Here is a 16358-nt window from a genome sequence, read left to right as displayed (position 1 = left end):
GTATTAAGAAGTCCCTCTGCAGGCTCTGAAAACCTTCCTCACTGTCTACTACACCTCCAATCTTTGTATCATCAGCAAACTTGCTGATCCAATTTACCACATTATCATCCAGATCATTGATATAGATGACAAATAACAATGGACCCAGCACTGATCCCTGTGGTAGACCACTAGTCACAGGCCTCCACTCAGAGAAGCAATTCTCTACCACCACTCTCTGGCTTCTTCCATCGAGCCAATGTCTAATCCAATTTACCACCTCTCCATGTATACCTAGCGACTGAATTTTCCTAACTAACCTCCCATGCAGGACCTTGTCAAAGGCCTTACTGAAGTCCATGTAGACAATATCCACTGCCTTCCCTTCATCCACTTTCCTGGTAACCTCCTCGAAAAACTCCAACAGATTGGTCAAACATGACCTACCACGTGCAAAGCCATGTTGACTCTCCCTAATAAGCCCCTGTCTATCCAAATGCTTGTAGATTCTGTCTCTTAGTACTCCCTCCAATAACTTACCTACTACTGACGTTAAACTCACCGGCCTATAATTTCCCGGATTACTTTTCGATCCTTTTTTAAACAACGGAACAACATGAGCCACTCTCCAATCCTCCGGCACTTCACCCGTAGACAGCAACATTTTAAATATTTCTGCCAGGGCCCCCGCAATTTCAACACTAGTCTCCTTCAAGGTCCGAGGGAACACTCTGTCAGGTCCCGGGGATTTATCCACTTTAATTTTCCTCAAGACAGCAAGCACCTCCTCGTTTTCAATCTGTACAGTTTCCATGGTCTCACTACTTGATTCCCTCAATTCCATAGATTTCATGCCAGCTTCCTTAGTAAATACAGACGCAAAAAACCCATTTAAGATCTCCCCCATTTCCTTTGGTTCCACACAAAGCCAACCACTCTGATCTTCAAGAGGACCAATTTTATCCCTTCTGGGAAATCTGACTTGAAGTAGAAAACCCTTGGGCTTCAGATGTTGTACACATTTGCCATACATCTAACTTTTTTTTGTTGAGAATTGGTTGAGGTGAAAGGGGTTGCAGTGATTACAATCTCCTAGTAGATCTAATGGGCTTCAAGACAAACATAATTTGGATATTAAAAAAGTTTTTATCATCAAAAATTGAATATAAAGCCACTCAACTGTTTTAAGAGTTTAGTTGATTATGTGCCATCAATATGTGATTGTACCAGTAGACTATTGTACTGTAGTTGATCTTTAATTAGACTGAAGTACAAGCCTAACAAATCAGATTATTGCATCAAACTTCTATATATAATAGACATATTTGTGAAGCAGTTTAACACTATACATTATATTAGAACCATGTTGTTTCCCAGTGAGAGTGGGTAATAAATGGTGGTTTTTACCAACCATGCTCTCTTCTTGTGAAATAATTTGATTAAAAAACCTCACAGTTGCCCTCCTAATTCAATATCAATCCTAAGGACGGCAAGAACATAATTTCTAAAACCTTGATTACTGGATGAATTTATGTGATGCCCTTAATTACTTCTACATGACCTAAATATTTTACAGCTATTTTCTGCAATGTTGCATGCTAATATAAGCAGTAAATTTGTATACAGTAACTTTCAGTGTACTTAATTAGAAACTTAATTTCCTTTTTTTTGTTAGGGGAGGCTATCTTGTTTTTCAAATACTGTCAGGGAATCTTTTATGTTAATATTTCCTATAAACGTAGACCAGAAGCATGTTGACTGTATTTTCTGTATAGGGTACTGGAGAAGATGTTATTCTGTTTTTGCGTCTTGACGGTCTCGTACAGAACATGAATTTGAGCAAGGAGAATATAACCAGTGTGCTAAAAGAAATCTGGAAGGAAAAGATTGCAGATGACCTTCAGGTTTGTGAATCCACTTCTTAGTACCATATGAGTGGCTTCCTCAGAATTAAAATATTGAAATGTATAGAAATCTAGCTCAATGTCACTTCTTGTATAAAATTAGCTGAAATCAGCTAAAGCGGTAGAATTACATCCCAGGTGTCATCGATATTCTTTTGAAAAGAAAGAAAAAAGATCTAGAATTTTTAAGCAGCCATTGCTGTCAGTGAGCACAACTGTACTTGTGTGTGACTTTTTAATCCCAACTCATCCTGAGGAATCAGCTGTTGACAGTCGGAGAATGGTCTCAATCGCAGGGTATGAAAAGAAAAAATATTTTGTCAAAGATTTGATGTCCAGTTGCTACTTGGAGGTAATATATGTAGGTGGAAGGTAATTGGAGAAAGGGCTGTGTGATATTTTCAAACTGCCAGCATTCAAAGATGAGACACAATTTGTTGAGATATTAAAGAATTTTTATATTATAATTACTCACTTTGGAAAAAACATAGAATTTTTAAAATATAGTTATGATCTAACATCCCAAAGACTTTTATCAACCTGTAAAAGTGTGATGGAAGAAACATTTGAGATCCAGCATTAAATTTTTGTTGAGCTCGGGGTGACGGAGTTCGGAGTTTAATTCTGTCATCATCTGTAAGGACTCTACATGTTCTTCCTGTGGAATGTGTAGGTTTTCTCCGTGTGCTCTGGTTTCCTCCCACAGTCCAAAGACATACCAGTTAGTAGGTTAATTAGTCATTGTAAATTTTCCCCTGATTAGACTAGGATTAAAATGAGGTTGCTGGATGGTAGGGCTCGAAGGGCCTAATCCGCACTGTATCTCAATAAATAGATGAAAGTAAATATGCCTTTGTTAAAATGCCCTGTTTTCTATAAAGATGTGTGTAATGTTTGAAAATTCTTTATTATTCTTCCCCAATCTACAGAGTGGGACAAGTTCCAATCTTCCTGAATTTTTCCATAACTTTCTCCAGAAGAAATATGGAGACTCTGCCACACTCTGGGCTTACAACATTTACTATGGCTGCAGAAACCATCTGACAGATGAGTTCATCAATCTGTTTTTCTGTATTATCAATGGAATTGTGAGTTTCAGCACTCCTTATCTGAGTTTACTAGCAAGATTCAAATACTTCAAAATTACACTAGTAGATATGTGAATTATCCTAGACTTGGCCACACACTTAACATTCACAGTATTCCATCAGTACAAATGTGATGCAGCTAAAACAAAATGTAGCTTTGACTTCTGTACATTCCTAATATCGCTTATTGAGATGCTTACAGCCACAGATAAAGCTGAAGGCAATGGAAGCAAATATGATGATGGGGTGAGGGGTAGTACAGTGGTGCCATTGGCATTAGTGACCAAAGCCATTTGTATCCCAATATCTTGTACATCAAAGTGCCTCTGTTGCTGCAGTTCATAACTGATTGTTATAAACCACTGATCTGTGCCAGTAATTTCTGACTTCACTGATCTATTAAGTGCCAGAGAAAAGATGGATTAAAAGTAAAAGTATAACATTATCAAAAAAATCCTTATTTTCTTTAAGTGCCACCCTGACAATATAATTTATTCATGTATGCTTCTGTTTTAAAATATTGGCCCTCAGAATAGCCAAGAATTTTCTTTAATCTCCAATAATTTGCATCCCTAAGCAATTAGACTCCACACTTCTTCAATAATTGCTCATTTTCTAAGTTGTAAAGCTTAATTGGCAATCCATTGTTAAAAGGGTACATAGTATTAATTACAAAACAACTTCCTTTGGGGTACTTAATTGCCAATGCAACAATTGTCATGAACATCACAGCATGTTAAAAGTGAGATGCCTCTTTTTGGTCTCATTCTCAGCGCACAGGATATCACATCTGTGCACAAGTTGTAGCAAGTACATTGCTGATGTTTGTATTTGCACAATTAAATTTAGTTCATTCTCAAGATTAATGGAACAGTAAAACAAAACTAATGGTTGACAGCTGTACTTCCAAGGGAATGAAACTTTGGATTTGTTTTGCCAGTCCTTGCTGGTTCCTTATAATTTTCTTATTAGGGAAAGACATGTGGAAATAAGATTTTTACCTAATGGAAGTAAGAAAATTAATATCTTCAAATTTGGCCAAGTTTTTTAGAAAACAATTATAGCTGAGATGTTCTATTATCTCACCATGCTTATGTCCTTGACAAATTAGGTTGATGAAAGTGTATACCATGGGCAGATGCAACTTATTACATACCTGTGGACTGAACTGACAAATCGAGACACTGCCGGAAAAGGCATCCTTTCCAAACGGGAGTTCAGGTTGGAGTTGTTAACAATTGTATTTTGATTACATTGGAAGCTTGACTTTTCTATTACACAGCACAATAGGAAAAACATTTGTATTTTTAATTGGAACCAGAGTTTGAACTTTATGTATTCTTAAACCTACTACATACAACTATTGATGGGTTCAGTCCCTTGAAAGATAGAGTTAAAGCAGAACCCTTTGTTACTAGAGAGGCAAACTCTATGGTCTATGACCAGCAGTAGTTCCAAATCACCAGAGAAGGAGGTAATCATAAGTTCATCCAAATTCTTTTGTAAACTTAACAAGCTTTGAGATATTAATGATGCAATGAGTAAATTCACCAGAAAATTCGCACATGAAGATTTCAGCTTTGATTTTTTCATGCTTGAGTAATCAGAAATGTAATGATAATGATGAACTAGTCTAGAGAGAACTGGACTTGCATTTCTGATTGGTATTTAATGATCCCTGTGGGACAGTGCAAGTCTGAATGTTGGTGAGCAAAATTACTCAAAGCTGCTGCGCAGGTTGAATCTGTGGTTAAGAAAGCAGATGGTGCATTGGCCTTCATCAGTCGTGGGACTGAGTTTAGGAGCTGAGAGGTAATGTTACAGCTACATATATAGGACCCTGGTCAGACCCCATTTGGAGTACTGTGCTCAGTTCTGGTCACCTCACTACAGGAAGGATGTGGAAACTATAGAAAGGGTTCAGAGGAGATTTACAAGGATGTTGCCTGGATTGGGGAGCATGCGTTATGAGAATAGGTTGACTGAACTCGGCCTTTTCTCCTTGGAGCGATGGAGGATGAGAGGTGACCTGATAGAGGTGTATAAGATGATGAGAGGCATTGATCGTGTGGATAGTCAGAGGCTTTTTCCCAGGGCTGAAATGGCTAGCACGAGAGGGCACAGTTTTAAGGTACTTGGAAGTAGGTACAGAGGAGATGTCAGGGGTAAGTTTTTTATGCAGAGAGTGGTGAGTGTGTGGAATGGGCTGCTGGCAACGGTGGTGGAGGCGGATATGATAGGGTCTTTTAAGAGACTCCTGGACAGGTACATGGAGCTCAGAAAAATAGAGGGCTATGGGTAACCCTAGGTAACTTCTAAGGCAAGGACATGTTTGGCACAACTTTGTGGGCCGAAGGGCCTGTATTGTGCTGTAGGTTTTCTATGTTTATAATTGTTACTGTTGCAAGGACAGGATCAAAATCAAGGGTTATAATCATAACAGTGGAACAATAGCATGCATTGGCTTGTTCAGTGCAGAGCAGAATATGTGTCGATAAACACGGCCCAGCCTGATACAACAGTTGTGAAAGGAACTTAATTTGTTTTGGCTGCTGAAGACTATAGCTTCACTTAAAATCAATGAATATTATGATTATGGAAACTTGCAGATGATTTGAAATGGTCTGAAGTTAAAAGGCGGAAAATGGCCTATATGGAGATGTGAAGCACAGGCCAGTAGGTGATAGGTAGAACTGGGTGTGGTGGTGGATGACGAGCAGCTGAAGGCAGAGTTCACAGACAAGAGGCTGGTGGATGATAGGTGGAAACAGTCGGGGGAAAAAATAGGTCAAAGGAGGAGGATGGTGAAGACTTCGGCTGGAACCCCAGATATGAGAGAGATGATTGGCAGGTGGAACAAGGGTTAAGAAAAGTTGGCCAAAAGAAAAGAAGTGCAGGTGGATTGATATGTGGATGATGGGCAGGTGAAACCAGATGGGAGAAGTAACAAATCTAGGTAATGAGAGGATTGCAAAGGTGAACAAAACAGGTGGACTGATAAAAAGGAAGAAGAATGCAGTAACAGTGGATTATCTGATATTGGAAATTTCAGTATGTTTATATACAGTAATTTAGTTCTAGGCTACCAAATGGAATAAAAAGTATTGTTCACCGTGTTTGTTTTCTCAATATTCGGTAAGTTTCAATGAGATCCCCTCAGCATTTACACTCCAGCAAGTACAAGCCCAGAGCCTTCAAATACTCCTCATGTTAACCTTCCCGTACCTTGCAAACTTCCTCTGGACCAATTCCAGTGCCAACACATTAAATATGGGGCCCGAAACTGCTCTACCTCAGTGTATTACTTCCTTGTTCCTTTATTGGAATTCAAGTTGTGAACTTAAGTCCCAGAGTAAAACTGGAATCTAGACAAGAAGCTATTAAGAAACAAATATTTGCAGTTTTTCTTATACTTATGTAGCTTAATATGTAACTTGAAAACAAAATCTCAAACTTGTTTCTTACAGTCAAACCTTGAAGTCAGCCTTTCCAAATAAGAGTGAAAAATACATCAATGAACTTATCACTGCTGCAACAACCCGGCTTGGAGACACTAAGAAAATTAATTACACAGCTTTATTTAAAGAGGTAATTTAAATACAGCCATGCAATAACTAACAATCAAAACACTATTCAAGGATATTCAGACATGCAGCTAAATGACTGTTTCACTGTTATTTAATGGAATGCTGACAACTTCTTTACCCAGTTTACAGAGAAGAAAACCCAATATTGCAATACAGTGGAATGTGCTAAGTGGGAAGAGGGAGGTCTTTAGCTTTAAGGTTCTTTCTTGATTGGTTAATAGTTTTCCTGTTGGGTTAGATCATTTTATTAAGTTTCAATGACAATTTGAATGAAAAACGGCGTCAAAGAAACCTTAACTGGCATATATTGAGAGTCCAGTCATAGCAAGCAATAGCTCAAAAGTATTTCTAATTTCTAAATTGCTAAATGCCTCTAAACAGAAAGCTACTGACCAATCATATTGTAAGGGCCATTACAAGCAGCATCACACTCTTGGCCCAGTAATTTATTTTACAATTCAAAACTTTCTGTATCAAAAAAACAGTTTATGATAAATAGCATTATCGACAAAATTGCCAGCAAGTTCAGGGTAAGGTATAACTAGTCATGAACTGTGTGATTGTTTATAACTTGTTGATTAATTTATACCAGCAGCCCCTTAGTGTCATTAATTGCCTATTACACATGACAGAGTTATGGTCCATGACTATCTGTGCAAGCAAGTACTCTTAACATGGCTATTGATGGTGAAATGCCAATCTATTTTCTATCCTAGAGGTGGAACAATTCAAAGTAAATCTCATTTGTGCATTGTTGTAAACTCTGCTTACAGCAGTCCCCGGGTTACAACAGGGTTTTATTCCTGAGAACTGTTTATAACCCAATGAACAAAATCTCTGTGTGGGAAAGGATGACAGAAACGGCTGATAGAGGAAAGGTGCAGGCGTGGGAAGAGCAGCCGCCAGCCAGCTTTGCTGATTCAGTCAGCAAGTTTGCTCAGTTTTCAGCTCTGCTTGGTCTGACCCAGCTCCTGATTGTTACCATTCTTGGATGAGGAAGAGTGGATTAATGGAAAGAGCTTGCTTCCTCCCAGCGGGACATGCCTGCAGCATTGCAGTAGCAACAAATCCATCCATCCATTCTGTCTCTCATTCGTATGTATGGGGTGTTCTTTAAGTTGTTAGAGCACCTGTATTTAAACTGAACAGCCCAGAATGAATCAGAATCAGGTTTAATATCACTGGCGTATGTCAAGATTATTTTTGTTTTGTGGCAGCAATACAAAATAAAAACTATAAATTGCACTAAATATATATATGTATAAATAAAAAAGTATTGCAAAAAGAGAGGAAGAAATAGCGAGGTAGTGTTCATGGGTTCATTATCCATTCAGAAACCGGAGGGGAAGAAGCTGTTCCTGAAACGTTAGTCTGTCTTCAGGCTCCCGTACCTCCTCTTTGATTATAGCTATGAGAAGAGGGAATGTCCTGGAATATTTGCACCTTTAATGATGGATGTCACCTTTTTGAGGCTTTGCCTTTTGAAGCTGTCCTGGATACCCTGATTTTTTTTAACTGTTTCTTTATTTCTCTTGTTATAACATAAACTTTTCCATTTTTCCAAACACGCTTTTCCTTTTATCCTTCGTTCCTCTCCAACATTTATACTTTCCCCAATCCATAATGTTCAATAGTTAAGGAGATTCATGAACTACCCAGATGTACCATTAGTCAAAACTGCTATCTGCTCAGGCTTTCCACTAAGCCAACTAGAATACTGTGTATTTTTATGTTGATTAAAATTAAGCCATCTCCTGGAATATTTTCATGCAATTTTTTATCCTGTATAAATGATTAAGATTCTTTCCTCAGCAAGAATATTTTATCCTCAGACAGTCCACGGAAGGTACTGCATAAGTGATGTAGTGTACAGGCTAAACTCAAAATAACACCGATATGAAATACAACAACACAATGTATTTAATTTTACTTTACTGAGCACTAGTTTCAAAGGAAAATTTTGCTTGCATGTTTGGTTATGTATTCCATAACTTAATTTATGCCAAAACTCCCCATTCTTCACAGGAGGATTTCTCTGAGCTCTCAGAGAAGCTACTTTCAACTTAGTAATTTCATCTCTGATTTTACTGTTCTTCTGTTGCTTTACAGAATGAAGATGATACAGCAAGTGTGTTTATTACATTGCTACAAAGCCAGTACTCAGCAGAGAAAATTAAATACCTTGATGAATTAAGGAATACATTGGAAGATAAAGAGTAAGACTTTATATTGATATACCTTTCAACAGAAAGATGGAATAAGTATTGCAAATGGCATTATACTGTCCATGGTTGGATGCAAATTACAGAAGTTGAATTGAACAGTTCTGACTTCGTAAATCAGAGTCAACTTCTTTTCAACGCCTTTTCTAAGGACCGCTGGTTGTCCTCGTATCTGATGGTCACGTCGACTACAGCCGCTTTCCCTCTCTTAACAAAGATTAGGTCCGGCTTCCATAGCGATCCGTCCTCTGTTCTTATGTGAGGTTCGACGTGCGCATCCCAACCATGCTTACAGGCTTGGTTTTTCAATCTCTCAGCCACCTTGTCATGCCTCTTAATCCGGCTCCTTTTCACCTTTTCGAATCTCCCGGAGATGTGAGCCAGGGTCTCGTTGGCTATACCACATCTTCTACAGGTTTTTACTCGATCTTTGTCTCCTTTATTTCTTGTACAACGTGTCGGATACTGTCAAAATAGTAATAAAGCTCTAGCTTTTGTTGCTTTAAACATCAAAACGTTTTTAAATTCAATAACATTTTAAATAATACATTTTACCTGAATAGAGATAGCATAGCGTGCATGATGGTATTATCCATCGTAATACAAGTGATATTACTAATTTTCTTGGCAGAAAGTTACTGGCAAACTAGATTTGAGATAATCACAACAATTATTAACAGTTATATTTTTTGTTGGAAGGAACTAAACAGAATAGGATTTGTACCTGCAAGTTTCTCATTCAGTTTGCAAACAACAGGAATTCTGCAGATGCTGGAAATTCAAGCAACACACATCAAAGTTGCTGGTGAACACAGCAGGCCAGGCAGCATCTCTAGGAAGAGGTATAGTCGACATTTCAGGCTGAGACCCTTCGTCTGACTATACCCCTTGCCCATCCTCTGGGTCCCCCCCCCACCATCTTTCTCCCTGGGCCTCCTGTCCCATGATCCTCTCATATACCCTTTGCCAATCACCTGTCCAGCTCTTGGCTCCATCCCTCCCCCTCCTGTCTTCTCCTATCATTTTGGATCTCACCCTCCCCTTCCAACTTTCAAATCTCTTACTAACTTTTCCTTCAGTTAGTCCTGACGAAGGGTCTCGGCCTGAAACGTCGACTGTACCTCTTCCTAGAGATGCTGCCTGGCCTGCTGCGTTCACCAGCAACTTTGATGTGTGTTGCTTCTCATTTAGTTTGCCTTAATACATTCTAAGCAATGCTAGACTACAATTAGTGTATTTTAAAAATTTTAGCACAGTATTTTCAAAATTGATAGAACCTGTACTGTAATATTTTAGTGTAAGGACAAATCAAAAATGAATTACTTCAGAGCTAGATAAAAGATAGGGCCCCTCAAACAACAACACTTATCTAATATGCTGCAGGGAGGCAAAGCAGCTAAAACTCCTCTCAGCATTGATCTCTGTAGTCCTTTTGCTGGTGAACATAAATGATGTACAATGTAGCTCTGAATAAAACATAGAAAACTCGGTAAGTTAAATGTAAGCCAGTATGGACAGAGTAGCAGTTTAAAACTTCCACAACAGTGTCTTCTTCTGAATGTGATACCTGTTTACTTTCCTATCTAAGCTCGTCTCCAATTTGCTCTGTTCCTTACAAAACTGCTTCACTAAGGTTCATTTTCAAGAGGCGCTTCTAGAGAAGGATCCACTTACACGTATTTAGTATAGTTCCTTAGGTGGCTTTACTAAATGTTAATAAAAATACAAGCATACAGATTATGACATTAGTTAAATTTACATCCTCAGGAGAGAATTTTGTTCTTTTTAAATTAACAGCAGTGACAAATTTCTGTCATACTGTAAGTGGTGTTTCGGTGAAGAGAACATAGAACATAACAGCACAGTAAATGATGCCCTTCGGCTCACAGTGTTGTGCTAACCTTTTCCTCTGTTAAAAATCCTGCCATTGACCTTATATTCTGCCTTCAGATTTGACCTTCCAAACTGCAAACTTTACACTTTTGTGGATTCAATTCCATCTGCCACTTCCCACCCCAGCCCTGCATCAAGTCAACATCCAGGTCATTTTGCATTCTGCACCTATAGATTGATTTGTCTTGCTCAATCAGAAAGGCACCACGTTATTAAACATTTTTTTAAAAATACTGCCTACTCTAAAATCAATCTGACCCTTTCCTACCATATAGCCTTCCATTCTTCTATCATCCATGTGCCTAATGTATCTGACCTCTTGCAAATTGTTCCACAAACCCAGCACTCTGCATAAAAAAAAGAAAAAAAAATCCTACCTCTGACATCCCCACCCCTACCATACTTTCCTCCATCCACTCAATCTTATAGAGCTACACCATTATTTTTTGGCTCTTGAGCTCAATCTTCCACTAATGAAGGCCAGCACAAAGTGTGTTGTCTTAACCACCCTATCTTTCTATTCTTGATGAACAATCTTGGCCCAAATGTCGACTGCTTATTCCTCTCCATAGATGCTGCCTGACCTGCTGAGTTCCTCTTACATTTTGTGTGTATCAACTTGTGTGGCAACTTTGAGGGATCTATAGATGTGGACCCCAAGGTCCCTCTGTTCCTCCATACTGCTAAAAATCTTGCCGTTAACCTTATATTCTGCCCTCAAATTCAGCAACTCTAAAGAGCAAAGCTCCAGCAGCAAGGACAACAAAGAGGTAGGTGCAAAAAGGCAGAGGAGAGGCTTCAGGATTGCTTGGAGTCAGTAAACTATGCTCAAGGACTCATCAGAAGATCTGCTATGGCTGTCACAGACTTTATAAATTTAGCTGTGGATGAATGTGTCCCCACAAAATCATTTAGTCTTCTCCAACCAGAAGCCTGGATGAACAGAGATCGTAACCTGCTGAGGGCCAGATCAGTGGCATTCAGCTCTGGTGAACAAGTAAAATACAATAGGTCCAGGTATGACCTCCAGAAAGCCATCTAAGTGGCAATCCTGGATCACAGAGGCATGTTTGACAGATGTGGCAGGCCTTGAATGTTATCACCTCCTATAAAGCAAAGCCAAGCAACATGTGTAACGAGGTTTCACACCCAGGTGAATTCAAATCTTCTTGTGGCAGCTCTGATTGACAAAACATGGAAACACCTTCATGAACCCCCACAGCCCCCGATGATCCTGTGGGAGCAGTGAACCCACAGAAAGCATCTGGCCTAGATGGAGTACCTGGCCAAGTACTGAAGACCTGTGCTGATCAATTGACGGGAATGTTCACATATCTTTACCCTCTTATTTTGGCAGTCTGTAGTATGCACTTGCTTCAATAATACCAGTACCTAAGAACATGTTTACTTGCCTCAGTGATAATTGTCTGGTAACACTTACATCCACTGTGATGAATTGCTTGACGAGGTTGGAGAAGCACATCAACTCCTGCCTGAGGAGCAACGAGGATCCACTCCAATTTGCCTACCATCACAACAGGTCAACAGCAGATGCCATTTCATTGGCTCTTCACTCAACCCTGGAACATCTGGACAGCGAAGGTGCTTACATCAGGATGCTCTTCAACTACAGCTCAGCATTCAATACTATCATCCCCCAAAACTAATCGTTAAGCTCCAAGATGTAGGCTGCAATACCTCCTTGTGCAACTGGATCCTCGATTTCCTCACTTGCAGACCCCAGGCAGTTTGGATTGGCAACATCTCTTCCACAATCTCCATCAGCACAGGTGCACCACAATCTGTGTGCTTAGCCCCGTTCTATTCACTTTATACTTATGAATGTGAGGCTAACTACACCTCCAATTCCATATTTAAGTTTGCTGACGACACCACTTTCATGGGCCAAATCAACATATAGGAGGGAAATTGAAAATTGTACTAAATAGTGCCATAACAACCTCACACTCAGTGTCAGCAAAATCAAAGAGCTGTTTATTGACTACAAAAGGGGGATACCAAAGGTCCATGAACCAGTCCTCACTGGGGGATCAGAGGTGGAAAGGGTCAGCAAGTTTAAATTCCTTGGCTTTATCATTTCAGAAAATCTGTCCAGTATGTAAATGCCATTAAAGAGAAAGCACGTCAGTACTTCTAGTTTCTTAGAAGTTTGCACAGATTTTGAATGTCATCTAAAACTTTGACTAATTTAAATAGGTGTGTGGTGGAGAGTATATTGACTGGTTGCATCCACCGCCAGGTTCAGCAAGTTTTTAACCGCTCAACCTTCAAGCTCTTGAACCAGAGGAACTAACTTCACTCACCCCAATACTGAATTCATTCCACAACCTATGGACTCACTTTTAAGGACTCTACAACTCATTCTTGATATTTATTATTACCATCTTTTTTCTCTCTTTTTGTATTTGCAGTTTGTTGCCTTTTGTACGTTTATTGTTTCTCCGTCTTTGTCGTGTGTAGTTTTAATTGATTCTGTTGTTTACTTGTATTTGCTATGAATGCCTACAAGAAAATGAATCTCAGGGTAATATGGTAAATGTACTTACGTAATAAATCACTTGACATTTTTCCACTCCATTTTGAACTCCATCTGTTGCTTCTCAGCCCAGCTCTGCAATCCATCATTGTACTAAATCCTCTCACTGTCCCAATCATTTTGCATTGATTTGTCATCTTCAATCAGAAACTTGGTAAACACTTTTTTTAAAGTACTGCCCAAGCAGGAGTTACAGAAATTTCAGTAAATTCACAATCTTGTTTCAATGTCAATTGAACTTCAGTAAAGTACAGCCATATAGCTAACTGATGTTTTAATATTTACAAGTAGTATAAATTAAACAAGAAAAGATTACACAACACACACAAAATGCTGGAGGAACTCAGAAGGTCAGGTCGCATCTATGGAAATGAATAAACAATCGACGTTTTGGGCCAAGACCCTTCTTCAGGACTGGATTGGTATATTTGACCGATGACCTTTTCCCTTGCCTCTCCCTCTGTTTTGCTAATAGTAAAAAAAATATTTGTACATTCTAGTTCTGAAAAAAATTTTACCCTATTTTCTGGCTCCTTTGCTGATACAGCTGAACTGCCACATATTCCCTGCATTTTTGTCTTTCAATGCTTGCACCATTTTCCTCTAAATCTTGATAATGGTTGGTCAAAGAATTGCAAGGAAGTAATCTTCTTGTCCTCTTAACTGGAAGATCTGAAGGGAAAGCTTTTGACATAGAATCTTTCAACAAAACAGTTGACATTTTGGGCCAAGACCCTTCTTCAGGACTGAAATGGAAGGGGGAAGATGCCAGAATAAAAAGGTGGGGAGGAGAAGGAGGCTAGCTAGAATTTGATGGGTGAAGCCAAGTGGGTGGGAAAGGTAAAGAGCTGGAGAAGAATCAATAGGAGAGTGGACCATAGGAGAAAGGGAAGGAACAGGGGACCCAGGAAGAAGTGATTGGCAGGTGAGAAGAGGTAAATAGAAGATGAGGGGAGGTGGAGGGAAAAAAATATTACTGGAAGGAGAAATCAATATTTGTGCCATAGGGTTGGAGGCTACACAGACGGAATGTAAGGTGTTGCTCCTGTACTGGAGGGTGACCTCATCTTGGCACAACAAGAGGCTGTGCCCGACATATGGGAATGGGAATTAAAATGTTTGGCCACCAGGATGTTTTGCTTTTGGCAGAAGGAGCAGAGGTGCTTGATGAAGCGGTCCCCCAATTTACGATGTATGTTACCAATGTAGAGGAAGTTGCATTGGAAGCAGCGGACACAATAGACAACCCCAGCAGATTTGCAGGTGAAGTACTGATTCGCCTGGAATGACTGCTTAGGGCCCTGAGTGAGGTGAGGGAGGATGTGAATGGGCAGGTGTAGCACTTGGGCCATTCTAACATACTCAGTTAAACAGTCCAAGGGAGAATCATAAGTATGTCTAAAGGCATAGCACTTCTGGTCTGCAGATGTCTTAATTTCTGATCCCCAATACCAGTAAGTTTAAGAAATTAATTTCCTTTTGTATCTTCAGTACTCTTTAAATGTAATTTATTTAACTGTGCCCTTGTAGGAAGGGTTCTAGGAAAGCATTAATATGTTAAAACCTTCTTACCGAGTCAAAATTGTGTATAATTCATTTGACACCTATAAATCAGAAGAAATATTTATCTTGACCACCTTTCATTTGTTCAAAGGGAACTGACTGTAGATGACCTGAAAAAGGCTTTTCAAAAAATTGACCCATCTATTGACCCACAAACGCTTGCTACATACCTAGTTAAAGGTTTCCAAACTACAAGAGAACAGCTTGATCAAGCTTCAGCAGTAGACACTGACACTGTTTTAGACCGACTACACGCAAATGATGTGAAGAGGATTGGGCCACAGAAGTAGCAGAGATATATTTCAATCTATTTTATTTAATGAATGAAGTATTACCTAAAGCTAATGTTTTAAAAATATTGTGCACTTGATTTTAGCTGTTGGAATAGTGTTAGAGACCAAGCGGAATGGCACTATTCTTGGATATGTATTTACATAACTTTCATTGTTTGCTTCAATAAAATGAATATCATCTATCTGAAGGCAGTATTTGTGACAACTTAACCATGAAAAATACAAAAAGCTACATGTTGAAGGTACAATAAATGTTTGATTATGGATGTGAACTATTACAGTAATTCCTTTTTAAAAATACATGATCACAACTTCTGACTTGGAGAAAAACTGCACAAAAACAGACCCTTCAGACATTCAAGTATGTACTGACCATCAAGCACTTTTTTTAAAAAACATTAATCCTACTCCAACCCATTTTATTCTCCCTACATTATCAACAGTATCCAGAACCTAATGATACCTATCCCAGATTTTTAAATGTGGCAAGAGAGGATGGCTGGGGCCTTGACAGAGAGTTTTGTATCCTCTTTGGCCATAGGTGAGGACCCAGAGGACTGAAGAATAGGCAATGGTTTTCCTACATTTATGAAGGGCAATGGGGATAATTCAGCAAATTATACACCAATAACCCTTACATTACAGGTAATTTTTGGGAAACATTCCCAGGGATAGTATTTGCTATATTAAAAAAACGTAGGTTTATTAGAGGATAGTCAGGAGAGATTGTGCCTTACAAATGTAACTTTTTTTCCTGAGGTGATGAAGATGATTCATGTGACTAGAGCAGTGGATGTTGTATATGTGGCTTCAGTAAAGTTTTCAAGAAGGTCCCTCATGGTACGTGGATCAATACATACATGGTCCACAGTGAATAGCCAAGACAATTTTAATCCTGAAGGTAGTGGTGGAAAAGCATTATTCTCAGTGGTGATCACTTCTGCAGTGATCCAAGCTGGGACCTCTGTCATAGGTGATATATTTAAAGGATTGGAATGAAAATATACATTAGGTGGGCTGATAAATAAATTTGCAGATGACTCAAAAATTAGTAGAGTTGTGGATCAGGAGTGAAGTTGTCAAAAGATTCATCAGGATTTTGACCAGTTGGAAATATGAGTCAGCAAGTATTATCTATAAGAAGAGGCTGGAGAAACTTTGATTATTTTCTCTGGAATGTTGGAACCATAAAATTATGAGATAGTAGGTAGTCTTTTCCCCAGGTAGACATGTCAAATACCACAGGGAGTTGTTTTTTTGGGGGGGGGGGGT

General features: G+C 39.0%; 1 protein-coding gene across 3 annotated transcripts in view; it reads left to right on the top strand.

Moving 5' to 3' along the window:
* The window catches only part of tsnaxip1 (translin-associated factor X interacting protein 1), a 76200-nt gene extending 60552 nt beyond the window's left edge, over positions 1-15648 (top strand). For all 3 annotated transcript variants that reach the window (XM_063066790.1, XM_063066789.1, XM_063066791.1), the window contains 6 exons: positions 1755-1883; positions 2813-2971; positions 4083-4192; positions 6439-6559; positions 8668-8774; positions 14885-15648. In XM_063066790.1, coding sequence (XP_062922860.1) covers positions 1755-1883; positions 2813-2971; positions 4083-4192; positions 6439-6559; positions 8668-8774; positions 14885-15083 — 825 coding nt within the window. In that variant the 3' untranslated portion in view covers positions 15084-15648. The remainder of the gene's footprint in view (positions 1-1754; positions 1884-2812; positions 2972-4082; positions 4193-6438; positions 6560-8667; positions 8775-14884) is intronic.
* Positions 15649-16358: the final 710 nt, after the last annotated feature.

Source organism: Mobula hypostoma, chromosome 14, assembly GCF_963921235.1.
Source record: "Mobula hypostoma chromosome 14, sMobHyp1.1, whole genome shotgun sequence".
NCBI classification, from domain to species: Eukaryota; Metazoa; Chordata; class Chondrichthyes; order Myliobatiformes; family Myliobatidae; genus Mobula; species Mobula hypostoma.
Note: the sequence above shows the minus strand (reverse complement) of the source record. Positions and strands in the feature narration are given on the sequence as shown.